Source organism: Thunnus thynnus, chromosome 10 (assembly GCF_963924715.1).
Source record: "Thunnus thynnus chromosome 10, fThuThy2.1, whole genome shotgun sequence".
Classification (NCBI taxonomy): Eukaryota; Metazoa; Chordata; class Actinopteri; order Scombriformes; family Scombridae; genus Thunnus; species Thunnus thynnus.
This window is the reverse complement of record NC_089526.1, coordinates 7,016,939-7,043,588: the sequence shown is the minus strand read 5'-3', so window position 1 is coordinate 7,043,588 and position 26,650 is coordinate 7,016,939. Positions and strand designations below refer to the sequence as shown.

General features: G+C 39.9%; 3 protein-coding genes across 3 annotated transcripts; 2 read left to right on the top strand and 1 right to left on the bottom strand.

Annotated features, from left to right (window-relative positions):
* The first annotated feature begins 49 nt into the window (after positions 1-49).
* Positions 50-5,540, top strand: si:dkey-82o10.4 (uncharacterized protein LOC797793 homolog). Its single transcript, XM_067600666.1, has 5 exons — positions 50-610; positions 1,780-1,851; positions 2,255-2,385; positions 2,907-3,047; positions 4,656-5,540. The coding sequence occupies exons 1-5, from the start codon at positions 176-178 to the stop codon at positions 4,738-4,740; spliced, it is 864 nt and encodes a 287-aa protein (XP_067456767.1). The 5' UTR covers positions 50-175; the 3' UTR covers positions 4,741-5,540.
* Positions 5,541-10,182: 4,642 nt separating this feature from the next.
* Positions 10,183-16,946, bottom strand: efhb (EF-hand domain family, member B). The gene is made up of 13 exons (XM_067600664.1): positions 16,716-16,946; positions 16,511-16,570; positions 15,049-15,192; positions 14,416-14,593; positions 14,079-14,189; positions 13,687-13,816; positions 13,486-13,569; positions 13,313-13,380; positions 13,023-13,177; positions 12,430-12,637; positions 12,002-12,229; positions 11,191-11,372; positions 10,183-10,785 (listed from the first exon to the last, which is right to left on the bottom strand). Exons 1-13 carry the CDS (start codon positions 16,776-16,778, stop codon positions 10,636-10,638), a joined length of 1,761 nt encoding a protein of 586 aa, XP_067456765.1. The 5' UTR covers positions 16,779-16,946; the 3' UTR covers positions 10,183-10,635.
* A 785-nt stretch (positions 16,947-17,731) lies between these two features.
* Positions 17,732-26,069, top strand: rab5ab (RAB5A, member RAS oncogene family, b). Its single transcript, XM_067600665.1, has 6 exons — positions 17,732-17,928; positions 19,830-20,056; positions 21,110-21,261; positions 22,254-22,376; positions 22,787-22,880; positions 23,965-26,069. Exons 2-6 carry the CDS (start codon positions 19,891-19,893, stop codon positions 24,078-24,080), a joined length of 651 nt encoding a protein of 216 aa, XP_067456766.1. The 5' UTR covers positions 17,732-17,928; positions 19,830-19,890; the 3' UTR covers positions 24,081-26,069.
* Positions 26,070-26,650: the final 581 nt, after the last annotated feature.

The window sequence follows — 26,650 nt, the reverse complement described above, 5'->3', positions numbered from 1 at the left end:
TGAGCCTGATTGTTAAATTTCCAACTGCACTTGAAGGCAGCAGTCATGTGTGTACACCATGAGGATTATGGGTACAGCATGGGGTGAGTTGCATAAGGTTACCAAAGACAGTTGTTTTGATAATGGAGGCTGTTTCGGCGTCGGTCCTCCGTTCAGTCGCAGCCGGTAACGCTGCATGCTCCCCGCTATGATGCAGCGGATCACCAGCCTCGCTGCAGGCCGGGAGCTCGGCGGGCTCGTAGCCTGCACACCCGGGGTCTACGCCTGGAAGAGAGGCCCGACCTGCAGCAGGCAACCGGCCGCCGTGCACCGGTTGAGGACGGGGGTGTGTATACGTCCTGAGCGTCCCTTCAGCGGGGAGCTTGGAGCACAGGGCCGGAGGTTGTGCAGGCGGGATGTCGAGTTCGCCGGTCAGAAACACAGACTGTTCAGCTCGCAGCCCGGAGCCGACGGCCCGCCGCCGGAGAGCCCCGGCGGTCAGCCCGCTATCTCTGTGGTCGGCTCACCGGATCCTATCACATGGATCCGGTGCAAAGCCATCATGTGGGTCGTTTTGCTGTGGTTTGAGGTAGACATCATCTCTTCGGAGTTTGACAGAGGAGTAAAGCAGGTAAACACTGACGCATGAGGTCTTCTACTTACTGCTACTGTGGTAATAAGTGCAGTAGAAGAAGAAGTCAAGCGTCGTTTCAAATGTGGATGATAAAGGGCCTCATATTTCCAAAACATCACCTTCTATGTTCTTCTTTTGTGTGACCATGGACACTAAAAATGAGGATTTGATATGGCCACAAGGGGCTTCATAGAGGTCAAATATGAGATAAAGTAATTGAAAAGCTAGAGAGGAGGCATTATAAGAGTATGTATGTAAAGTCTTTGTTAGAAACTTGAAAACACCCACCAGATTTTAATATAATGCATGAGCTTAATTGATTGGTTAAATGATGATTAACCGATAGTTGATTGACAGAATATTTGTTTGCAACTATTTTGACATTTGATGAATGGCTTAGGTAATGTTTCCAAGAGAAAATGTCAAAATATGTTCCTGATTTTCTCTGTTTTATTACTTTAAACTGGAGTTTGGGCTGTCATTTAGATAAAATAAGACATTTAAGACTTCACCTTGGAGTTTGGGAACTTCTGACGAGCATTATTCTCAATTTTCTGGCAGTTTGTGGACCAAATGATTAATCAGTTAATCTGCAAATTAATCAACAGATAGTTGTCGGAGATTGCAGCTCTTACAACTTATAAAATGCCATTTAAGTGTATTAATTAAATGACTTCTGTTGCAAAAACAGTCTCACCTCAAGGTCCGTTTAGTAGCTGTTCTGGAGCTTTTGGTCATGTCACATGCACTTCATCAGCTGATGGACTTTGCCCAGCTGTTTTGAATTGTAAATGTTCAAATTTCCATTTTTCTCTGAGCATTTTGTCTTAAAAGCTGCAGTTTAAGTCTTTAGTGTTTGGAAAAAATGGAAATTTTAACTTGCATAATTACATGACAACAAGGCAAACTCAAGCTGCAAAACTGCTACTAAATGGCCCCTGTTTTTTTCTCAACTACAGTTTCTACTGCCAAACTATAGTTTGAACAGCAGGATGTAACTTTTTTTTAAGGCTAAAAGGCTTGAGGGAAATTTAACATTGTGTATTAGATTTCATCACAGTGAACACAACCAGCGCAGCTTACAAACACCTTTGTATCGACAGGAATAGAAACAATGACTCGAGGCACTTACATCACTCACCTTGTTGATCCTTCGTCCATTCCAGGCTTTTGTCCATGTCTCTAACATGATGTCCAGTGGCAGATACTGGGAGCTGAGGGGGATAGTGTCCAAGGAGGTAACAACCACACTGTACACACACTCAAATTAGAGATGTGTTCAAGTGCATATCACTGACTCTGCTGCCTGCGGGACGCCAGCGCTATGTAGAACTTTGACATACTATATGAAAATGAACATATCTACTGATAGATTTATAGAAAAAGACATTGTGCTCATTTTCTTATAGTACACCCTGCTGCCAAAACAGTCCGGGTACAATGAATGGCAGAGTATTGAACTGAAACCTTAAAAATAAGTTGTCACCTAACATTCAAAGCAAGCTGGCAGTCCTAGAAATCCTTGGAACTTGACCCGTCATGGCAAGGATCCAACAATCAATTGAGACGGACCAGTGTTAAAGGTTTAATCATCGCTATTGCTTGTTTTTCGTATTGATTATGTCTGTCTTGTCATTTCAGATGGTGAATTATATTGAGAAGAAGTGTCGTCCTCTCACCAAAGACCAGAGACAACAGCTAGCAGTGTCAGTGGATGATATTATATTTGTGCTGCCGGAAGACATCTCTCTCGTTTTTGATCAATATGGTAGGTTTTTGTTGGATCGGTTTTCATGTATTCACATGAGCAGACTGAGAATACTTTGGGTGAGAAAGTGAAAACAGGACACTTGATTTGCAATTAACATCCCACCTGGATCACTTTGAGGGGACTTTAACAACTTCAGTAAACTGGTTGAATTGCTCTACTGCCAATTTGATCCTATTAGTCAAAGGTCATAAACTTGTCCGTGCTGTTTTTGCAAGGACAGCGTGGACTCACATCCTCTGTTTCCAAGCACGGTATCCCTCATCAGACAGCTTGCAATATTCTATTCTCTGTTACTAGTCACACATATATTGGCTTTTTCCATTTGAGCAGTAGAATAAAAGTCTCGTATTTGATCACAGGCGAACAAACACACCTTTCATCGCACTTTTAAGGTGTCCTTTAACAAGCCACTTAACCTTCAGCTGCGCTAGTAGAGCATCACCTGTAGAGGATTGTAGATACAACATTACTATCGCTCCAGCTAACTCAGCTACCGGATGCTCTCTGGTTTCTTGCAGGTAGAACGTTCTGCAGTGTTGTCATGAGGTTTTGGCTCCTGACGACACACGAAGGCCCCGATGACCCCGAGGCCACAAAAATCTTCAAAGTGGCCCCCAGTGAAGATGGCAGCCCACAGAAGAAAATAGTGACAGCGGTCTATGAGTAAGCGCTCAGCTCGTCATCTGCGCGCATCACAAACATGACATCCGTCTAAAAGTATGGATTGCTGTCAAATCTCTCCTCGCAAATCAGTCCCACACACATTTTTCTTTACTAAAAGCTCATTTTTGATCATTAATTTGCTCAGATGTTCTTTGCCAAAATCTCTGTTTGCTTTATTTCTGCATATAGAGTATGCTAAATCACAATTAAAAGGTGGAAATATTTACCTAGAGGCATAATTATATGTTGGCAAAAGCTCAAAGTTACATGCAGGCCTGACAACATATGGCATGTCTGTTGTTGTTGGGTTTTGTTGGGAGCCACAGATACACAACAACTGATGGCGGTGAGTTTAATGTTTTTCAAATAGATGCGGACGTTATAATTTCAGAAAAAATGTTTCCCAAGTGTCATGTGTGGACGGGGATGAGAGATTTTAATGCGTCACCTGGGAAAATGTTGAAAGAGACACATTTAGTTTAAAAAAAAAGAAACATTAATAGAAATGCTGATGTGAAGAAAAGTAACCAAAAAAAACACCACCAAGCAAGAAACAATACCGATAGAACACACACAGGTGGTGCAGTGAAAGCAGCACATCAGTCGAGCTGCCGCAGCATCAGTTACAACAAAAAACCCTTTTATACAACCTCCTTTTATACGTATGACTCACCGCTGTTCCCGGCAGTCACTCTTCTCCCGCTTGTGCACCTGGTGCCAAATATAAGGCGAGCATTGTGGCGCTTTCCGTAAAATGTCCTCATATCTGAATAAAGCTCGATGCAACGGATAGCGACGTCTGAATGAGCCAAAGCCATTACTTTAGATAGATGAAGCCAGCAATGTTATACATACTTCATGTCTAAAATGGGATGTTGAGTGTTTGCCAAAAAGTAAAGAATCCAGTTCTGTTAGTGCATCACTTCAGTTGCTCTGATTTGGGTCTAAAGAACCGCTGACATGATTTGCCACTGAAACAGAAAAGGGGAAATAATTTCACTCCCGGCGCATGCAACAGTCAAAGCCTCTTTCCATTCCCAGTCAGTAATCCTGTTAGTTGTTGGACCACATGGTGTGGCTATTCTACCTAATGCCCACCTATCTAGTTAGCCAGATTCTCTTTCCTATTGTTTCAGGTCTTTAAATCCCTTCTGAGAAAGCCGGTTACACTTCAAATGTTATCCCAAAGGCTTGCGAACAGACAGTTTGGCAGGATAAGGAAGCCGTTTTTCAGAATTTTCACCTCATTATTTTCAAGGTGAGACAGGAAACAGAACTTTGTTTGAATGTCAGTGTAAGTCAATCCGCCTTTTCCCCCCCAAGGACTAAAAGGAGTTTTAGGATGCTGCTCTGCAAAACTCACATTTTACTTCTTAAAAAAAAGAGAAATAACTGTCATGACAGTTAACAGAGAACATGACGGGGCGTCCCGTTGGCCTTGAGGTTTAAGATGCTGCCTGTTTAATTTCAGTGTCCCCAGATCGAGTCGTCATAGTAACGCAGCTTTTAGTCGCTCCTGTTGGTTGGATGGTTTTATTTCCTGTTAAATTGTCCTGGAACCGGATGTTCATGCTCCTGTTAAAAACACGTATGCCTCCTTCCTCCCAGATTCCACCGAGAGCTGACGACCGGAGCCTCTCCTGATTGGACAGTCACCACCGTCTGGCACTGGCACTGGAAACTGTTTGAGTGATTTGACTCAATGCTGCAAGGTCATCAGGACACGTCAACAGACTAGTGATTGATTGATTGATTGTGACTGAATGAAGGACAGCCTTCAACTGGACAACAGACAAAGCAAGCAGCAGATTAAAGAACTGTCCATCTGGATCACATGAAACTGAACCACAGCAGGGACACTTTGCAGATGACCTCAGAACTTTATATATATACATGACCCTACTTGAACATCCTCCTTTGACCCTCGTATGCCTTTGAAACACTCTTCCAGTGATTTTACACAGTTCCCAGAAAGTCACTTACTGTAGCGCCTCTCTGATCTGATCCACCTGCAGAACACTATTAGCTTAAACATATGAACAGAAGTCATTGGAGGAAAATTTAAAAAAATATTAATGTATATAATTAATATTGTTAAAATATGCTACAAGTCTGGGTTGAGTGTTTTGACAAAAAAAAAAAAAAATCTTATCTCATTCCACTCACTAGCTTTTTTGGGCTTTCAGCTGCGTCTCATGGTCTTCCTCAGTGGATGGACTTTCATCAGTTGTTATTACATAACATAAAGTATTTGATCACATGACAACAGGCGTTCATATATGGGACCAAACCTCCACACCTACTGTAGGTCACATGACGACAACTGAGCCATCTCTATGACAACTGAACACCTCCATCATGGCTGAAAGTCACAGCAAAGCTACTAAGTGGACCTGGAGTTAAGTTTTTTTTTTTGCCAAATCACAATTTCCAAGGTGACGATGAACTCTGACACCTGTTAAACCGATACCTCATATGAATAAACTGCTTGATAACCGTATCAAATTGTACTCTTGATCCTTTGATTTACACAGTCTTACAATTAATACTCATCTCCACCACAGCAGCAGCATGTGTCTCTGACATAGCAGCGATAACAAGCTAAGGGACTTGGACATGTTAAAAAAAAAAAAAAAAGCACCAGTGTCATGAATGTTTTAGTCAAACCGTCTTTACTCTCTCCACAACATGTCAAAATAATATAAACGTATTAAATTACAAACTGACACCCAACACTTGTCGCTGTGTGATGCGCTACAAATCAAATATGACCTGGCCTCAACTTTTTTCAGCGCTCCAATGACGCAGTGACGAAGCGTCAACCGATGTCAATCATATGTCTTTGTTTCACCATTTCCACTCTCCTTCTCTCTCCCAGCAATTCCTGTTACGTTCCATCTAAAAAAAAATGGAAGAAAAACTGATTCTTGTCGTTAGCCAGTTCCCTGTTATTTAACCCTTTTCATTTACTGTGACACTAACAAAGCTTGGCAGAGGGCGGCAGCCATTGTGGGAGTACTCGGTATGTAATGTACATTTTTAAACACACAATAAACACACAATGGCTACCTGTGGTAGTGTGTTATTTAATAATACTAAATCATATTTACTAGCTATTAAAGATTATTGCTGTTTTGTAGCTTTGTCGCTCATAGTGTGAACACCCCGTTAAGAAACGTGGCACACCTACAAATACTTTCTCTACAGTCCCTAACTCTGCAACAGTTTCTAACATGAACAGGCTAATGTAGCTCTTCATTAGCATTAAAGGTGAAGTCCTTATATTCCATAACTGTATTTCCCACATGTGATTCATGAAACATATAAGAAGAAACCAAATATATTAGTGTTCTGGTACTTCTGATAACAACCAACAGGCAACAAAGTAATCCATTTTCCATAGCGAGCAGGAAGGGGGGCGTACGTTCTGCTACATGGTTGTCGGCGACGTAGTTGACTGCAAGTACAAGAGATCACAACACGATTCCTACACCAAGTGAAAAATAGTTGTAAAGCATCGCTGCGAGCAAGAGTGACAAATTCTAGCAGAAAATTCCCCCACCAGACAAAGTAACTCAAACGCAGCCTGCGGTCGTTGCCAGAAACATGTCAGTCGTCAAAGACATCACAGGCTCATGAATGCCGCGTGTCATCCCATTCTGTTAAAGCTCTCTGCAATATTATTAATGTTGACAACATATCTGACAAACAGAGGATTCTGTCATTAGCGGCCGCTTATTCATGCATAATGAAATATGCCGAGGATTATTCTAATTTTTTTTTTCCCGCATAGTAATATGCGGTCTGTGGAAGTTTGCGTGGGGGGGTTTTTTTTGGTTCCAGTGGAGCATCTCGCAGACTCGTAATGAGATTAAATGAGTGCGGTTAGCTTAGCACATGTCAATATGCTCATGGGTTATGGTGAGAGCACATTAAACAATTAGCCACGCCTGTGCATCACTCAGTTTAATGGAAATTAACAAGAAAACAAAAACAAGTGGTGAATATAAAAAAAAAAAGCTAATGGTTTTTTTATTAGTTTTTTTTTTTTTTTTACTGTTTTGTAATTTTCTGACATGTGGATCAGTCAACGCTGCGTGCCAACCTGTTTCATTAATCTGGTTACCGAAACTGATTGCAAACAATTCCTTATTCCAAGAAACCATAAATTAATTGCGCTGTCACTGTCAGACTCTCGTTTTAAGATTGATTAATAGAATTAAAAAGATAAATACGCCTGGAAATCAAATCTAATACTCTGACAGAACAGACGATAAGGTACAGAGAACATACGTCTCAGTATTTATTCAAGTCTTTTACCAGCATAGAAACACAGGCTGTTATTGTTAAGTCCAAAGCAATCAATTAAAGATTTAACTCCGTCTCTGTATCTCAGCAGCTCGGTGTATCAACAAAAGATGACATGTTGTCTCCAACAAAAGAAAGATGAAATATTGACAAAATAAATGAGCTGTCGCTACAAAAGAAATTCTGTTTTTCATTTTAATATAGAAACTGATTCTCTATAAACAGATATATAACAGGGGAAAACAACTTCTTTTGTTTGCTGACATGTTTATCTCTGAATTTGAGACGCTATTAATATTATGACTAATGAAAATGTAAGAGAGAGCAATTACATACAAAAGCCTTCAAAATGCTTTTAAAATGTTTGTAGCACAGGGACATAAAATAAAACCAAAACTCAGAAAAGCACATTATTATTACTATGCATTTACCTATACAATTAAGTATTTTTGACTAGATTTTTTATTATTATATATATTATTTGCTTTCATTCAGTGTTATGTGCAGGAGATTCTCTACTGTGTGTTTGTACTTTACTGTTTATGTACAGTCTATGAAACTAAACATAATATTCAGGAAATCAGTGACATAAAGACTGATAGCAGACTTGAGTGTATCACAGTTGACAGTGATGATAATGACATTTACCACCAAAATGTGTATTTTAATCATTCCCCAGTATGCAGAGAACCTGATTTATTTCAGAAGAAGGTTGGTTTGCATCTCAAAATGAACCTAAACTGACAGTTGTGTCCTCTTTGAGAAATTCTAAGGCAAAGTTGATTTATTGTTATAAAACGTGTCCTGTGGTGTGTTAATGGTTGTTTCTAATACTGTAAATATTACTACATCAAACAAGTTGTTTACCCAGCGATGAAGGCGCAGCTTGAACGGCTCTCAGCAGTGCAAATATTGAAAAATGTGTATCAGGTACAGTATGTCTCTTCATGTAACCCTCTAACTGCTGACTGGCTTCAAGCATATTCATGAAATAATAGAAACAGCAGCCCTTCGAAATAGCCTTCAATCCAAGAAATAGCTCCAGAGGATGCTCAGATTAAGGTTTATATGACGAAATACATTAGTCTGATGTTTAAATGTTATGGCTCTGTGTCTCTCCACCAGTCCACTAGATGCCCTCAGTCTTTTCCCCAGTTTGTTAAGACTGGACTGAGGGGGAGAAGAACGGTGAAGAGGTTGCGAGTTATGTTTAAGGACCACTTGAGATACTGTTGCTTGCTTCATTGACTCTCATAGAAACTAAGTGCAAAAGTGAACTGAAACTCAGATCAACAGTTGCAGCCTTAATGTGCAGGCCAACCACTTGACAGATTTATTGGTTCATGTTTATGTCGACAACAATTTATGTTTCTAGTCTTTATGTTAAAGGTTTCTAGACTGGCACCGTAATGTTGAAGTTTATTTGCTCAGTATGACTTTTGCACTTTAAGTGATATTTATGTAATCCTGAGACAGTTCAATTTATGACGCTCATATATTCAGAGGATTGTGTGTGATTATATTGTAGACTTTTATTTTACTCATTAATGAAGCTGTATTTTTGATTCGTCCTCAGCCCAGAGCAGCTATCGCCTTTTGTGTTTTGTCTTTTTTATCCCCAGCCTGTTTTTGCCTCCACACCTGCCCTGCATCAGTCTCGTTAGCCCTGCCCTGCTCTCTGTGTCTCCCCAGCCAATCAGCTCCCAGCCTGCCCTTGTGTCTTACCACCTGTTCCTTGTTGTTTCATCAGTTCAATTTGTATTAAAGTCCTGGTTTCCAGTCCAGTCTTGTTGGATTCTTTGTTCTGCTGTTTGTTCAGTTTTCCTTTGCCTGCACTTGAGCCAGAATAAAGGTGATATTTTTCAACCGTACTCCTCGTAAGGTCTCCTACATTTGGGTCAACCTGCCGCTCTCCACATAACGTGTTTAGATGTGTTTTACAGATTGTATATTTATTGTATAACAGATTTATAATCGAAATCATGATAATACAACAATGTGTAACAATAATGATAATAATAATAGCCTGACACATTCTGAAACATTTACCTTCGAGTGTGTGATAGCACAAAATGAATTGATTATGTGCAGAGGACATGGTTCTAAATAGTGGCACAGAAGAACAATTAAAATTTAACATATCATTTTTTTGGACGTTCATACAGATTAACTCAAGAATCATTTCCAAGAAAGCAAAACTCAAGCTGAGTACTGTTGTGGAAATTTTCTCTTGAGAAAGAAGGCACATGGAGACATAAAGAAAGCATTAAACATTGTTACTTGTTGAAGCAGTTGTAAACACTGTACAATCCATCACATCATCAGTAACAATTATACAAATGTCCAAACACAAACAAAAATACAATCATCTTGTATTTTTGGAGAGAAAGCATGTTGTTCAGCTGGCCCTTTCCCTAAAGCCAGCCCTTTCTCTAAAGATTGTGAACTCAAACTAGACAGCTTTATACCTCTCCAGAAGCAAAGCTAAAAACAGTCTGGTCCCTAAATGGACACTTCCACAAACCGTTACACCTTCTTACAAACAAGTATGGTCTCTAAAACAGTAGGCTTAAGACAAAGATATCTCTAGCTAACCCCAGAGGTCAGCAAGCAACCCTCAGATAGAAACAGGTTCAAGAGTTCAACTAGCCTAGGAGTAGGATTTCTTCACCAACATGTATCCCCAAAATGACGATGACATTACATCACATTCAGTTGATAACAAACATTGACTCCTTAGTTTGAAAACATTTGTAACATATATATAAAAGATTTATAAAATGATAACCTACTATTCAATTTTCTTTCACAGTACTGACTTTGTTTATTCAGATCCCCAGCAGCTGACACCAATACATTTATATGAACAACAATATAATGACAAATAAAAAGTGTTTTTCATTGCTCCAGATGTATCAAAATAAGTGTCCCACTTGCAGAGACAAAGTGTAAAAAACATTGTGTTTTGCATTAAAAATGTCTTTTTTGTTGCACAAACTGCTTTGATTAACTAGGTTACTGAGAATGATAGTGAGAAACTCAGATTTTCACATCATGATTATCATGTGAAAACTTTAACTTCACTACTAAAACATGTACTTGAGATGAACATACCTCTTTTATGGATTGAGATCATTCTCAGACCTTTTAAGCTGACGAAATCTGTTCTTCATGATGTCAAAAATGCACTCCCATCAAACTAAAACCATTTGGAGCTACAACATTTCCACCTGAGATATTTACTGATGAGGAAGCACCGTGCCGGTAAAACACCATTTTTCTACAACACTGCCTTTATTTCTTTGAGTATGTTCCGGAAAACCTCGACACAAACCTCCCCGGTTGGATGCCTCATTGACGCCAGCTTCCACGCTTCCTCGAACGTCTCCTCGGAAATGTTCACATCCACATTCCTGAAGATCTCTGCTATCTGAGAACGGAAGGATGAGATGTGTCATTAACAAAAAAACTCTGTTTCTCCCAAACATGGTCATGTAATTACTGTGAGATTTGTGTATTTTCTTTTATCTTTTACTTCTATTTATTTATTTTATCTATCTGCAGGGAAGCCACACTACAGCAGCAGGAGATTATAATGACAGATTCTAATCTGAACAAAGAATCAAATAATATGAAACAGGCTGGTGGTGGAAAAGCAAGTTCAATCAACTTTATTTTGAAAAGTACATATGAAGAAATGTATTAACCCCCACTGAAGTAAATGGTAATTCAAAAAACAGATACCCAACAAAGAAAGCACATGAAATTTAACAAAACAAATTCTCATTATTATTTAGGCACACTACCACCCCGATCTTGTGTTTGTTGTGCGTACCTCTGTCTTGGTGCGAGGACAGAAGAAGTGTTGCTCGTGAACACCTCGGAGGGTGTGAACTGATGGATGCAGAAGATCCGCAGCCGTGGATGTATCGCCGTAGTTGTTAGGGTCGCTGACTCTCTTGATGCGTGGAGCTGGGAGGTCAGAGCGCACGGACGGGATCCCAAAGGTGCGGCTGCCTATGGAAAGAGAGAGAATAGAAGTTAAATAAGCACTTATAAAGCTTTATGTAGAGATTATGTCCTCACTAAAAAATGTTGTGCTGCAGAGGAAATTCAAGCACGTTTTAATGAATATGACTCATAACACAAGACGCTGAGACTAATGGCCGTCTTAGTACTGTAGGAATAAAGTCTTTTTTTCTGCAAGAATTAATAATTATAATATATAATAATTAAAAAGTTAATTTATTTCATGTCTCTCACTACAGTGATTTCAACTGTTGCATGATTGTGTCATTAGAAAGTCATTTGCGGGTAAGGAGGAGTGTCAACACGTTGCTAATTGGCGATGACAATGACTGACTTTCCTTATTACCAGAATGTCATTTTACACTTGATTCACCTGCTTTGCCTCTTTACTGAACTGTGCACATTTTGGCTCCAAACATACAATGTTGTCACCCACAAATCCCAGCTGTTGGGTTTTAAACAGGGAAAAAGTCATGTGGTTAAATGGAAACTACAGTCATCTTGTCTATTATTATCTTCAGTCTACAGCACACACATGTGTAGCACTGTGTGATAATGTGTGCACGTATCTAGTGCAAAAACATACTTGTCACAACAAACCTCTGCTTCTGACTTACTCGATGTGAACGGACCACCACCGACAGCCCCAATGATGGAAGAGGAGGTGATGAAGTGGTCTGGGGCTGCCCTGGGTTGTCTCAGGGTCCGCACAGTTTTCAGTGAGCTGCCTGGCTCCACAGGCTCCAGGTCCTCAGGCTCAATCAAAGCCCTAGAAGCAAGAAGCTGCGCTGATTCTGACGAAGGCTTCGTCTCTATGTTGGCTGGTGCCGTGCCGGTCTGGCGCTCTGCAGGAGACGACAAAAACAGAAAATGTTCCAGAAACTAGGCCTCCGTATGTAGCCTCTGCTTCACCCTGATGCAGAAGCATAAAAGCAGCCTCGACTGAGCCACATGAATTTGAAGCAGAACTGGAAATGTCCTAGAAAAGCATGCGTTGAGATTAAAATAATAATAGCAAATAGCAACTTAGTAAATACAAACTGACTATTCGTGAGGATGCGTTGCTCTTCACTGTTGATGGGCATCTTGTCCTTCCAGTTGAGGAAGTTAGCAAACTCCAAGAAGTTGATTAATCCGTCCTTATCTGTGTCGCAGTAATCTATCAGGTCATCCAGGACCGGCCCGCTCACGTCCAGATGAAACTCACGGCACACCTCCTGCAGGTCCTCTTTGTCTATCATTCCTTTGCCTTTCTAGTGATTTACATAAACGGATATACAAACAAAATCACACGCAAACTCTGTCACTATTTGTTATTTGTGGCACCTTATATTGGTGAAAAGACTCAACAACTACAGTATGTTCTCACAAGTGTTAAACTGCAACAGGAGAATTGTACTGTAGTAGCATTATTTACTTAATAAACTCACTTATCAATATCCTAATGCAACTGGCCGTTCTCACACCATACATTGACATAACTTGGTGTCTTTGATCATGTGAAAAGATGAATTGTTGTATGTGTTACACTGAAGTACCACTGGACTTTTTCAAATTACTTTAGTTAAAAAGTCAGCAAATTAAGAGTGCAGGTCACCAACATTGTGTAAAAGTGTCACCCTGCCTGTCCAGTCGTACCTTGTCATAATGCCTGAACGCCTGCAGCAGGGAGGAGAAGTTTTGGAAGTTGACCTTCTTGAGTCGATGTCGCACCGCGTTGACCAGACTGCGCTGCTGGTCCCGGCCTCTCGTGTACCTGCCTGGCTCCGTGGAGTTCATTACACCTCCAACACCTGTGAGGGAAGCAGGCGAAACATCATGTGTGGCTTGTTTTTTTGTTTTTTTTCAGGGCACATGGTATCTGCTAACACATGTTCAAATATGAAGCCCAGGAAAAGAAAATGTGTAGATAAACTAATAAACTTTACCAAATTCATCTGGCGGCAAGAGAATTCCAAAAGTGTGATCCGGTGAAACTTTCAAGCTATTTCCTGTCCTGAAAAGAATGAGATTAATGACAAAATGAAGTTAAACATTAGTTAATAAAGTATAATTGTCAGAGTTAACAGAATCAGCCAGAAGAGATGCGACAGAAACTAACGCGCGGTTCAGTCTGCCAATTGGTGGCGCCGTCTTTTCCCTGAAGTCATTAGATCTCTTCCAAACAGGCTTTGGATTGTAAAACCTAAGGCAAAAATAATATGAGAGCGAGGTCAGGTGGGATTTATTTTCTCTAAAATTAGATATACACTAAATGGATACACAGTGTTATGGAAATTAGTGTTAATTTTTCATTGCTTACTTCTGTGACTCCCCCAGCCAGCGGAGAGTTTTGCTAAGATTGCGGCCGTCGTTGAAATGAGGCGTGAGGTTCCCGAACCTGCTGTCTCTACTGCAGTGACTCCAGTCATACTTCCTGTCAACTTGCTCACCTGGAGTAGAGCACGGCGACGTGATCGACAAAAATCAACAAATAGATTGATAAATCTGACTTTCAAATATGAAATAATGAAAAGGAAAAACAAAAAGATCAACAAAATACAGCCACACATGCAACTTAAAGTCACAATTAATTACATTCTGCTTGGCCAACTGCTTGTTATAATAGTGAAGGCATTCTGCATTTTTATCAATATGAATGTGCAACTTAATTTTGCTTTTAGGTTATATTTCAGACACATTTCCAGGTCCTACCAACAAAATAGGCATTGTGGCTACGGATATAAGCCTTGTGTCCCTCCTGAGCCTCCATCTCCAACTCCTCTGCTGTTTTTGAAGGGTTAATAATTTCACTTACACCCGAACCTGAACAAAAAAGAAGGTCATCACTTCAGTAAACGATTCTTATCCTTACTTTAATTAATTATAACACTGAATTTTTAAAAAATCTGCACATTTTGGGAGACTAGTGACATAAGTGCAGGGTTGACAGTTATTTGATAGGAGAAGATAAATATTTGCATGTTCACGTTACAGCACTTATGTTTTACCAGACTCTTTTTGACCTTATTTGACGTTGCACATACTGTACCTTTTACTGTTTTAACACCAAACGTTGTGTTGTCATTATACCAGGTGGGAAGTCCAGTATGCTGGTCATGTGACCTGCCCAGAGGTGCTCTTTGTCTGGAGGCGTAAACCGCTTCACTGAGCTCCTGCAGCTTCTGTTGGAACAAGGTGTTTTGGGGAGGACTCAGGATGCCTCCGTCCTGTTTGAATCACGCAAAACTGAAGAATTTATATCCATATTCTGGTTGTGTGGCATCTAAATACCATATATATAATGTAACTGATAACCTCTGTGAGTTTTAGCAGGTACTACATGGTTAAACAAAATGAACATACTACAGTGTCACTGTCGCTAATCTTCTTTTCTCGAATTAATCCATGAGCTTATAACAAAAAAATAAGTATTATCAAGGTATGAAGTAATTATTCAGGAGCATCTTAAAATGTCAGAAGGTGAGGTAATATTTATTCACAATTTCAGTAAATCTTTTGTTTTGACAGACTTAATCTCATCACAGTGCAGCGTAATAAATCATTCATTGACACTGACCCAAAAATATATCAACCCACCAAATGTGAGGTAGTAAAAAACCTCCTTATTGCCCGTTTAACCCACAGGGAGGTATGTGTGTGTGTGTTTATGGATGGTACTCACAGCGAGGGAAGATTTGGTGCTGACACCATGAACGAGAGTGCCAGCAACATCTGGATCATTTGCCTTCCCTTGGTGCACTCTGATAGCGCCCGGTTCTGGTTGGGTGCTGTTGCGGAATTTCCTAACCACTGGTGGGGTGGGGGGCTGAAAAACAACAGATAAAATTGTTAAAGGATGGGTTCATATTTGTTCAAGTCTGTCTGAAAACAATAGTCACAGGCCCAAATGAACAATGAAATACTTTTTTTTTTTGCCATAATCATTCCTCCTGTTCATACTGATCATTAGAAGATCCCTTCATAATGCACTTACAATGTAAGTGGGCCAAAATTGACAAAGCCAAATGTTTATCTGAAGCTAATGTGAAGTTTCTCAATGAGTCAAATCAAGTAGATATCTTTCAACGTTACAGTCTTTTTAGTGCCAAAGTCTTGTTACTATACTTCCACCGCAGCTCAACAGGGAAACACTGGGAAACAAAAGCCTCTTTCACACATAGTTTCCCTGGGATAACATTTCAGGCACCATTAGCAATTTTCACTATTCACACATGCAGCTACTTTCAGGAACATTTCCACTTTGCGCCTTTTCTGGCAATGCCAGAATAGATGGGGCAAGGGACAGTCCAGCAGATGGCGGTAATGCAACACTTAGGGATGCCAACCTCCATAAAAATCAACAGAAGAAGAGGGAGACACTCATGAAACTCAGATCAAACTGTGAAACCAGGCAGTCCTGATCAAATATGCATCCAGATTCTGTTACTGCATTGCCTATTTCTCGCCTCAAATGTTTCAGGAAACATATTTTAGTGTACTATTTAGAAAGTTTGCCATGTTGAAAGCAAACAAACCAAAACCAAGCACCGCCCAACTCACAGTATATCACCCACAAGTCAAGTCTTGTGATTTGTTCACTCCCTCTATCTGAAAGCATCTTTCATCTGACGGACGTAATCCTTAACAATACTTGTCCTTGCAATGTTACTGCTTTCATTCACATCACAGCTGTACTGGCATTTTCCCTGAAAAAATTGGCAGCACAGATTTCCCTGAATATCGATCCCTGCTCCCATTCACACATGACCCCATGCAGGAAATGTTCCTGAACATTTCAGGGATAGACTCTCTAAAGGGGGGATCTGATGCTAAAAAGACAAATGTGGCAGATATCCACTTGATTTGATCTGTTGTTTTAAGACAGACTTGAAAATTTGTGAACCTGTCCTTTAATATGGTATACAGCATCAGAGAGAGAGAGGACATGTAGCTTCAGCATTTAGAGTTGGCTGGTGCTCTGCATGATATTCATACTTACAGTTGTGCAAATGCATCCAGAGACAAAACTGATATTGTATACTTAGACACACGCACACACACACACACACACACACACACACACACACACACACACACACACACACACACACACACGCTCTTTCACACACACAATATTGACTTACAGCTGGCACTTCTTGTAAGCAGGTCTTAGTCCCGTAACCTACAGGTCTCAGTTTCCCAGCCTGGTGTTTAAGAAAAAAACAAAACAAAACAAAACAAAACAAAACATTAATATACAGTGTAAACTATCAAAGACACAAGGTTATTTAGCTAAAACCTTTCCTCCATAGTAAGACAACGCTGGCTAACAACTGCAAGTTGACTTACCCTCGGTATGTTTGGAAAACTATCGGTGTATTTCACTTGGTAAGAAGTATTTCCGTCAGACATGCTTATGTCTGCAACAGAACCAACCAAGTAATGATCTTCTCTTCTCTAATGTTTCCTGGAAAAACTTTGGACAACTTGCTACACCAAATTCTTTGGTCGACTGCCTGGACGCTGAGTTGTACACCTGTTTGGGTTTCGTTGCCTAGCAACACTGGTCATTAGTTTAAATTGGAAATACGATCACACAGAACTTTTTAAAAACACTTTTCATGTTAATATAAAGTTAGAAGATGGAAATCAATGAGCAGACCCCTTTAAAAACATGCTGGAAAAAACAGTTTAGATATTCCTTTCATTTAAGTACTGACTAAAAACAGTCAACCAAGAGCCTTAGTTTGTTGTTGTTTTCACTTTTTTGAGTACATGAATGAACATGAGGTACATTCTTGGGAACAAGATGCCAAGGGGGTACACAAACAACACATCAGAAATTAACTAAATAAATGAAAAAAAAACTAATGAATATAATGAAAAATACATAAAATAAATAAAACAACAAAATAGGGTTAAATAAATGTATTAAAAACAATACACTCATTAACCGTGTTTACAACCTTTTTATCAGTGCAAGATTTAATGGTCTATGATTTCTGCTCACACTCTGCATGAAAAACTGAGAGGAGAGTCTTTTGTTGGCAAATTTTATAAATATGAAACTTAAGCTAAGATTATTATAAGATTGATGATGTAAACTTGTTTCCCATTCTTTCTGTTGTGACTTAAAAACCCAAACAGTGACATACAGTAAATATAAATAACACAATAAAGCAAAATCTGCCATACATGTAACATTGATAAACCAAGAGTCTTATTGAAAAGTGGTGTACAAATGACATATATTATTATTATTATTTGCAGTGTTTTTATGAGGAGGCACATACCAGTAAATTGGGAATAAATCCTGACACGTGATTGGTCCGTCGCGCTGCTACGTAGGCAGATTGTCAGCTCCAGTCATACGATCTGTCATCATCCTTCGTACAATGCGAAAAGGGAAGTTGAAAGAAGTGGGAGAGGGACATCGCGGAGCCTTATGAAATCTAACGTCATAGCAGCTGGCTGGTCTCTCGACACACTGTGAACAGGACGCCGAAGTGCTTCAAATATTGTTCTGGAGACAACAGTCACGTTAACGGGCTTCATCTTTTGGGTAAGTGAGGAGCTACTAGTCGCTAACCGGAGGGCTCCTCCCGATGCGGCCACAGCTAAAGGGCCAAGCTAGTTAGCACAGTAACTTAACGTGGTAGGATACGACAAGCGAATACGCATCAGCTGTCATGTTTGGATTATTAACACGTTAATGTGGACATATGTATAATATAATGAATGCTAGAGACCCTGTTTAGTCCACTGATTAGCACGGCAGTTCGCTAAATTAACGTCAGACAGCTAACGGTAGCTAGCTGTCACTAGCTGTACACACCCAAACCTGCATCATCTGTGTTTAGCGTATCCAAACGTTAGCCCACATACATGGCAGATGTGTTGTGTTTAAGATCGGTGTGTCCGATACTACCCATATTTAACCTATACATGTTAAATCATGCTTTATTACAGGTAGAGATCGTTTTTTTTAGGATAAACAATCTGAACTTACCAGCTAGCTATGTGGCTAACGCTAGCATTCGTTACTAATTCTTGCCAGTCAACAACAACATAACAGGTTATTTGTGGTTAACTGTGTGTCGTAACGCGATTTCGACGACGTTGACAGTAATTATTTTTGGACTGGTACTTTCTGTATACTCGGATGGTAGTATTGAGGAATGTCTAAGTTACAGATCTGTTATTGTCCGGTTAATATGGTTTGTTGTTATTCACCTTCAATTTTACAGAACCACGCATACCGAAACTGCCTGTAATTTAACCTTGAAGCATATTCCCACATATATGCTCATACCTGTGTCATACTAATCCCCTTTGTAACAGTCTGCTTCACATTACTTAAAGCTACAGGCAGGAGCTGCCAGAGGTTTGTTATTACAGATTTTTTTTTTTTTTTTTTTTTTTTTTTTACAAGTGCACCAGTTGGTCAACTTTCTGTCATTGCTTGAAGTTAAACAGATCAAAAACAGCGGTAACTTCACCAGCAGCAGCTCAGATGTTTGTGTGACATCAGTTGCCAAAATGTTGGCGTTACTGTCAGGGTGGAAATACGACTTTCACTGTCTGCCAAACTCTGGTATGTTTTTGCCATACCTGTTACACTTTGTTTAACTGGTTACTATGGCAAGCAACCAACTATTGTTTGAAGAGGAAAGAAGTTAGGCGGAAACTAATATGAAACCATTTTGTTTACTCAGTGTCTAATGAACTACAGCATAATGTATTTCCCACTGTTGCTAATGTGACATCTGTGACATTTGGCCTCCAGATTCTGACTGCTTGTTTTAAAAAATATGTATTGTAAATAAAACTACACATAACATAAACATAAAACTACAACATTTAAATTCCTCATTATTCCCCTCATTTCACAACCAAAACACATAAATCTGTTCACAAGTGTTTCTGACATATGATCACACTCATTAATCCACTCAGACAGTACAGATATTCATTTTTGTCAGCTATGATCTCGAGTAAACAAAACACAGGTATGAATTATTATAAGACATAACAATTATAATATTGACCAGGTTTGCCGCATTAGTGCATTTTACATTTTTGGAGGGTTACTCATATCATGATGAGATGCAACCCTGGACAAGACTTTTGTACTGTAATAAGCGTACCCACTCAGGCATTTGCTCTATCATGCACCTGCCTGTTTACCTCAGTTCTCTCAGAGGCCTGTGTATAATTTTTCACATAAAACATAATTGTTAAAATAGCTTTTGCTTGTTCAGGCTTGATGTCCTCTGTGCTATGACCATGGTGTTTCAGGCTCATTTACCTACAGAGAGGAAAAAACGTATCATATTATTTGTGTTTGGTGATTTTCCAATAAACACCGCAAACCTGCGAATTTAAATTCTAACCAGAACAATCTCCTAACTGATTTCCTTTTGTGACATCGACACTTGGCTCTCTTTTCTTTCTCGTGCTCAGGTATTTTCCACAGTTTTCCAAAGCACGTCAGCGTCCAGAGGAAGAGACCGGAGAGTGTGACATGGCAAGTAGAGGCGGAGCTACACGACCCAATGGGCCAAACGCAGGCAACAAGATCTGCCAGTTCAAACTTGTGCTTTTAGGAGAGTCAGCGGTGGGGAAGTCGAGTCTCGTACTCCGTTTCGTCAAGGGACAGTTTCACGAATTCCAAGAGAGCACAATCGGAGGTATGCGCATACATAAGCTCGTGTTTTTGCTTCTCTTCTGTCAACAAGCCTGCAAAATCATACTGACGTACTTTTATTTACAGTTTCACTAAGCTGGCAGTCTTATATCAGGAGACTAAGCATTGAATAGATCATCAACATAAGCCTACAAAGCAAACAGTCATCACAAGAGTTATAGCTCCCGTTCCAGAGTATAGGAAATATTAGTAGAAGCAGAGGAAATGGGTTGAAAAGTTGTTGAACACCCAAAAAAACAGGATGGTGGAAAAGAATACATGATTCAATTAAAGGAGAGTGAGGGGAAATGAAGAGATGTGTTTTCAGTTTATAACTGGAGGTGCAGAATGTGAGAATCACCAACAGGAGCAGAAAACTGTAGAATAATTAGGTAAATTCCCAGACATCCATTCCTGGTTCCTGGTATGTCCAGCGGCTCATGTGACGTTCAAGCTGTCGCTTATCATCTGCATAATCTTACCCTCATCGCGCGGTGGCAAACATACTGCATACTGGATATTGTAAGGTTGAATCAGACTCTATCCGTTCCAATGCTTTGCTATTTTCAGGCTCACCTTTGACCAGAGAAACCACCTGTAAAATCCTAGAAAACACAGATCACAGAGAGTAAACCTGCTCAGACTGGATGATAAGGGAAGATCAAGACAACAGCACAGCTAGAGTTGTCCAGTGTGCATTGATATGTGTTCAAATGCAATGATGAACCAATAAATAAAAGATTATAATAGATGTATAAAAAGAGAGACTGTGTTAATCCGTAACTGGAATGGTTAAAAAATGTGTGTTTTTGTGTTTCCTATCCCCTTAATGCTTCAGCATCCATCCAGATTTTGGATGTACATAATAAAATGTGTTTGATATTACTTTGTATCCGTTTTCCCAAATGTGGAAATCTGGACTAAATCAACCAGATAATCTTTCTGTTTGTGTCTCAAGCATTGGTTTTTAATTATTATCTTCACAAAAACACATTTCGTGTACCGCAGTAGTTATGGGCCCATTTATCATTGGTCGCTCTGCTTTGTGCCCCTGCAGCTGCCTTCCTGACTCAGACAGTATGTTTGGACGACACAACAGTCAAGTTTGAAATCTGGGACACAGCTGGTCAGGAGCGCTACCACAGTCTGGCTCCCATGTACTACAGAGGTGCCCAGGCAGCCATCGTGGTCTATGATATAACAAATGAGGTGAGATTTCATGACTGGTGTGAAAAGCTACTAAAAAGTCACAAATAAAGGATGAGAAAGACCATATTCATAGATGCCCTGTGGAGTTTTTCACCACTAGTAGCACCGTGGAGCAATGTTTTGTACAAACACATGCACGCAGGCAGTGCAATACACGTTCCTGCCACTTGTTTCACGTTATTCGACAGTATGAAAGCTGGATGCGGTAACACACAAAGAAACGCCTACAAAGGCAGTGAGAAGAAGACCACAAGCTTAGCAAACATGCATGAAAACAATGCACAAAAAAAAAATCAGTGTTGCAGATGTTTCATGAAGAAGGAAACGCTTTCAACACATTTATTGGAGCTTAATGATGCACACAATGTATTCTAGTGAGAAACACTGGATGTATATACTGTATATATATACTGTAACTACCGTGTAACTACCGTGTTTGTTCACTAGAAAACTCCCCAGGGCTCCTTTTAATGTCAACAGAACTATCAGCTGTGAATTCTCTTGAATTTGGTTCAGCTTAACTTTGATAAACGAAGCAAAGCACAGACGGGTATGAAGCACCTTCTGACACCTTCTACTCAACTCGTTAAGAGACGTTTTACTGCAGTAGATGATCTTTTAAAGACAAGGTCATGAATTAAGAGAGTCCCTAGTCTTCAAAGCTCAGAGAACAGGCACCCATGTTTTTTTTTCTTGTGTGTACGTCTGTATAGCATAAGCCAGTCTCCCGTACCGTACAAGCAGTGCTTTAACCGTACCTGAGGACATTCATATTGTTTCATATTTCATCAAAAGCATCATTGTAAGTCTGTTATCTTGGACCTCAATCAAAAGATTAGCAAAAGCTTTGCCAGACATCATGGGGAGGTTGTCCGGTTGTCCTCATCTTGCCATCACATGGGTCTTATTGTTATTTTCACTAACTGAACACCCCCCCCTCCTCCACCTCCACCTCCACCCCCATCCTCTTTCCTCCTTGTTCTGTTTGCCAGGAGTCATTTGTACGGGCGAAGAACTGGGTTAAAGAGCTTCAGAGACAAGCCAGTCCAAATATTGTAATAGCCCTGGCTGGGAACAAGGCTGACCTCGCTAACAAGAGAGCATTGGACTTCCAGGTTTGTGTTCTTGAGATCCTGATTAATGAAGTGGAGGATGTGAACACAGCCGCAGAAATCATTAGAGTAATTGGGAGTTGTGTCTATGATTATTCAAGTTTTTTTTTTTGACAACTCAGCAACAGACAATACAATGAAGCTAACGATTCAAATGCTGAACATTGCTTATTTAATATAATTATTAACTATTATAACTTAAGGAAGCACTTGCATGATAAATAAAAAGGCTCATAAAATGAATCAGGCTTCGCATGTCCAATACTGATCCATTTAAAAGATGCCTGGATGGACTACTTGGGAAATCCCAACTGTGCATCCTCAACACTTAATTTTTTTTGGTCTATGCAAACTAGGAGGTAACTAACGTCAATGATAATAAATATCTCTTAATGTCGGTTTCACTTTCACAGGATGCACAGTCATACGCAGATGATAACAGCTTGCTTTTTATGGAAACGTCAGCGAAGACCTCTATGAATGTGAATGAGATATTCATGGCCATCGGTAAGTGTCTCTTCTGAAATACTTAAGAAGAGTTTAATAATTATGATGTGATGTTTGACTCATGATCCTACTAAAAAAAAAACTAAACAATTTATCACCTGTCTGAGTGTCAGAGCTCTGACAGTACAGACCAGCCGTTGGTGTGCAGGGAGTGAAACGAAGAGATGTCGCTTCATGATAAGATAACTGTAAACACATGAACTCATAGTAGAAACATGTGGTGGCCTCTGATTCATATGTATCTGATTGTGGTTTTGTTTTAATTGTCTTTATATATTAATACTACAAATTCCCAGAAATTCTTTTGTTTGCCGTCTCAAAAAGGATGTTGATACTCCGCCAGCTCCCGGCATCACGCTGTGTGCTTTCGGATGATTAAAACTGTAAAAGATAATTAATGACAAAAATAATAAATTAAGGTTATTAGAACAACACTGATCTGTACTTTCTGTAATACTTTTGTAATTGGATTCAGCCTCTACAGGCAGTGTTTTTTAATCCGTATTGTTTTAACACGCTGTCGGTACATGTGGTGTTTTGTTTTCTCGGCGTAACTCACCGTTTCCTGTGCCAAACTGAACTGGAGTGAAAGTCGTGCCAAACCGGCGCTGTGCCGGTGGGGTTTTTAGAGAGCGGAGCCATTGTTATTGATTCATAGAGTTTGGTGACATCTTGTAATTCTCAGCACAGCTTCACCCAGCTTTCACCCGACGAGAGGTCCAATTAGACAAAGTGATTGCAAACACCTGTGTGGATGTGCAGCAGCTTTTAAGGGATCTTCATTAAAAATGTGTAACAAAAGAAATTGTTGGCCAATAGATTGTATCAATATATCTTTTTGAAATATTGATATCATTATCAGCCTCAAACATCCAGTATTGTTAGGGAGATAGTCCTCTTTGATGGTTTTATTTGTTGAAATGAACTAGGATAATATCTGGAAACTGTTATTGTCCCTTGAAAGTATCTTTAAAATGAATTCGGTGTCATCTGAGCGCGTGTCGTCTCAGGTGGGCTCGTGTCCCCGGCTTATCCGATCGCTTCCAGCGACGCCGTCACTCATCTTTTCGCTATGTCATTACAGCGAAGAAGCTACCCAAGAACGAGCCTCAAGCTGCCGGAGCCAGCAGCGGGCGGAACCGGGGAGTGGACCTGACAGAGACTGCCCAGCCCACCAGCCGTCCCTGCTGCAGTAACTAACCCAGCTCTTCCTGCTCATCCTCCACACACACACACACACATGTACACACACATGTACACATACACCCCCCCCCCCCGCCCTTCTCTGCCCTCCCCTCCCAACTGAACAACATCTGGACATCGGGCTCCTCGGCTTCCTGACGTCAGACCTGACCTTCAGCCTCACTCCCCCCTTGGAATAGCTAAAGACTCTGTATAGCTGCATTTCTAATACCTTTTTTTTTTTTTGTTGATGTTCGTTTTTTTTTTTTTTTTTTTAACTTTTTTTAAGAAGTGTATATCAGTATAATGGATGCATGTATCACTACAACGCCTAAAAAAAAACACACACACACATTTTTATCTTTTGTTCAGTTGGAAGACTAACCCCCGTTTTAAAAGAAAGATGAGCGAGCGTGAAACCTGTGAACGTGTGATTGTTGTCGTGTGTGAATTTTTTTTTTCCTGAGAGTGATTTGCTGATGAGAAGGTGTAGCCTCATTTGTCACTTCACAGGGTCGACTGGATGCGAATGATGATGATGATGATGATGATGATGATGATGTTGCCTGTAATAAATACACTGTTGTGCGGGTTTTAAGTTTTGCTCACAATCAGAAGAAAACCAAATTGTTCCCATCTTGAGACGCTCGGCTTCTCAGACTGTGAGTCAAGACAGTTCAAAGCAAGAATCCCCCCCCACCCACCCACCCCTCCATCTCCGCATCTGTTACTCAAGAAGACGTCTTTATCCAAGGCTCCCTAATGAAAAAAGTGCAAGAAAAATAAATTTGTTACTGTCCTGTTTTTATTTTGAAAAGGTTGAAAAGTCTAAAGAAAAAAAACAGCTCTGGCTTCCCGTTATGTGCAACCACTGTCATTTTTATTAAAAGCAAAAAAAAAAAAAAGTGGAGACTAATCTTCATCTGTAGAGTGATGTCACGTTGCCGTACATTATATTAAAACAACAGTCTTCATGGTGTGGGGGAAAAAAAACGTGGAGTTGTGACATGCAGGAAGACCGGGAAACGACACCCGCAGGCCACACGTGAGGCCGGTATGACAGGATTTTGTAAATTCAGCTTTGCTATCGAACGAAATGCTTTCATGCCGCAGCATCTTCAAGAGTCTTATCACAGATGTTAAAATTCTGACACTGATAACGGTTTCGCTTGGAAAAAAGGAAAAATCAACTTGAAGACTGTCGGAACATCCTGCTTTGTGAAATTGTCTCGCAAAGACTTGAACATACGACGATTTCTATGTTAAACTCTTTGTTAGTTATCTGCTCTGTTTCTGTTCAGGCCAGTAGTCAACCTGCATCAATTTGGGTGATCTGAATCAAAGGGGATCATTTATTTTTATTTTTTTTTGTTAGAATAGAGCTCATACGGCACACAAAAAGAAAATTGGACTACTACCCATTGTCACAAGTCTGTGGAAAATATACTCTAATGTTGTTATAGGGTGCAATGTTGTCTTCTTCCTCCTTTAGTACAGCTTGCAGAGCTTGTGAGCTCACCAGGAAATTTATCTAGAGATTCCGAACAATTGTACAGTTCAATATAGGTCTGCTTTTATTTTTCATTTCTCTCTCTTTTTTTTTTTTTTTTTTTTTAAATTTTCATTCTAGACCTTGTCACAAACTGGTCAAATGTTAAGCAGTGTTGGTCTTTTTAGGTATATGTAGTGTTATTAACAAAATCCCTCTCTCTGGTGTCTTGTTACTTTTTCTCAGAAATGGTCCATGGTCATGTTTGAAAGGAACTTTTATTGCATTGCACAGTGTTGATCATGTTTTAATTAATGACTGCCCTTCGATTTTATATGACGGACTGTATTGGACTTGCTAACCTACAGCTGTAAGCAGGTAGCATAATTAACCTAACTGGTTGTCTCTCTTACAGCTCAATGAATTTTAATGATGTAAAACAGCATTACTAGTGATGGGCTGATCAGTTTTGAGTGTCTGAATACAACTTAATAAATTCAATAAAGAGGTCTCTTGTACGGCTTTTTGCTCTGATTATATCGGTGGAGTCACGTATAAGCTGTGAAGAAACAAGTTTCTGCATGTACTGGAACCAAATTTCTCTCGTTACTCAAGGCAAATTTAATTACAGCCCATCTGATAGTTGTGGAGACATTTTCACTGGAAAAACTGCAAATGTCAACTTCATGGTGGCGCAACAAGAAAAGTCAAAGGATCACTCTTAACCATAAATGTCTGTACAAGATTTTTGGCAACTGTCTAAATGTTCCTGAGAAAATCCTCCGAAAAACCCGAAATGTCAGCCTCAGGGTGTTGCTAGAGGGAAAGTTAGGGGATCACCAGAGTCATTAGGATTCATCATCTGGGAGCTGTGAATGTCTGTAGGAGGTTTTATGGCAGTCTGTCAAGTAGTAGTTGAGATATTTCAGTTTTGACTGTAGGGCTACGCTGCTGAAAGGCTAAAGTTGATGCAGCAGAAGCTATGGGTCAAGCCCCAAAACTGCTGAATCCTTCACTTCACATAGTGTAAAACAATAATGTTGTTTCGTTAGACTCTTCCTACCTTGAAAACATCTACAATTTTCAAACTCTGCACCCA

Bases quoted from the DNA above. Each gene is read 5' to 3' on its own strand.
- efhb (XM_067600664.1), bottom strand. From the start codon at position 16,778: ATGTCTGACGGAAATACTTCTTACCAAGTGAAATACACCGATAGTTTT. The intron at 15,193-16,510 runs GTAAGTCAATAT...GTTGTTTTTCAG, and splicing joins GCTTACAAGAAGTGCCAGCT to CCCCCCACCCCACCAGTGGT. The intron at 12,638-13,022 runs GTACGACTGGAC...GTAAATCACTAG, and splicing joins CGTTCAGGCATTATGACAAG to AAAGGCAAAGGAATGATAGA.
- si:dkey-82o10.4 (XM_067600666.1), top strand. From the start codon at position 176: ATGCTCCCCGCTATGATGCAGCGGATCACCAGCCTCGCTGCAGGCCGG. The intron at 611-1,779 runs GTAAACACTGAC...CGTCCATTCCAG, and splicing joins TTGACAGAGGAGTAAAGCAG to GCTTTTGTCCATGTCTCTAA. The intron at 3,048-4,655 runs GTAAGCGCTCAG...CCTTCCTCCCAG, and splicing joins ATAGTGACAGCGGTCTATGA to ATTCCACCGAGAGCTGACGA.
- rab5ab (XM_067600665.1), top strand. From the start codon at position 19,891: ATGGCAAGTAGAGGCGGAGCTACACGACCCAATGGGCCAAACGCAGGC. The intron at 20,057-21,109 runs GTATGCGCATAC...GTGCCCCTGCAG, and splicing joins CCAAGAGAGCACAATCGGAG to CTGCCTTCCTGACTCAGACA. The intron at 22,881-23,964 runs GTAAGTGTCTCT...ATGTCATTACAG, and splicing joins TGAGATATTCATGGCCATCG to CGAAGAAGCTACCCAAGAAC.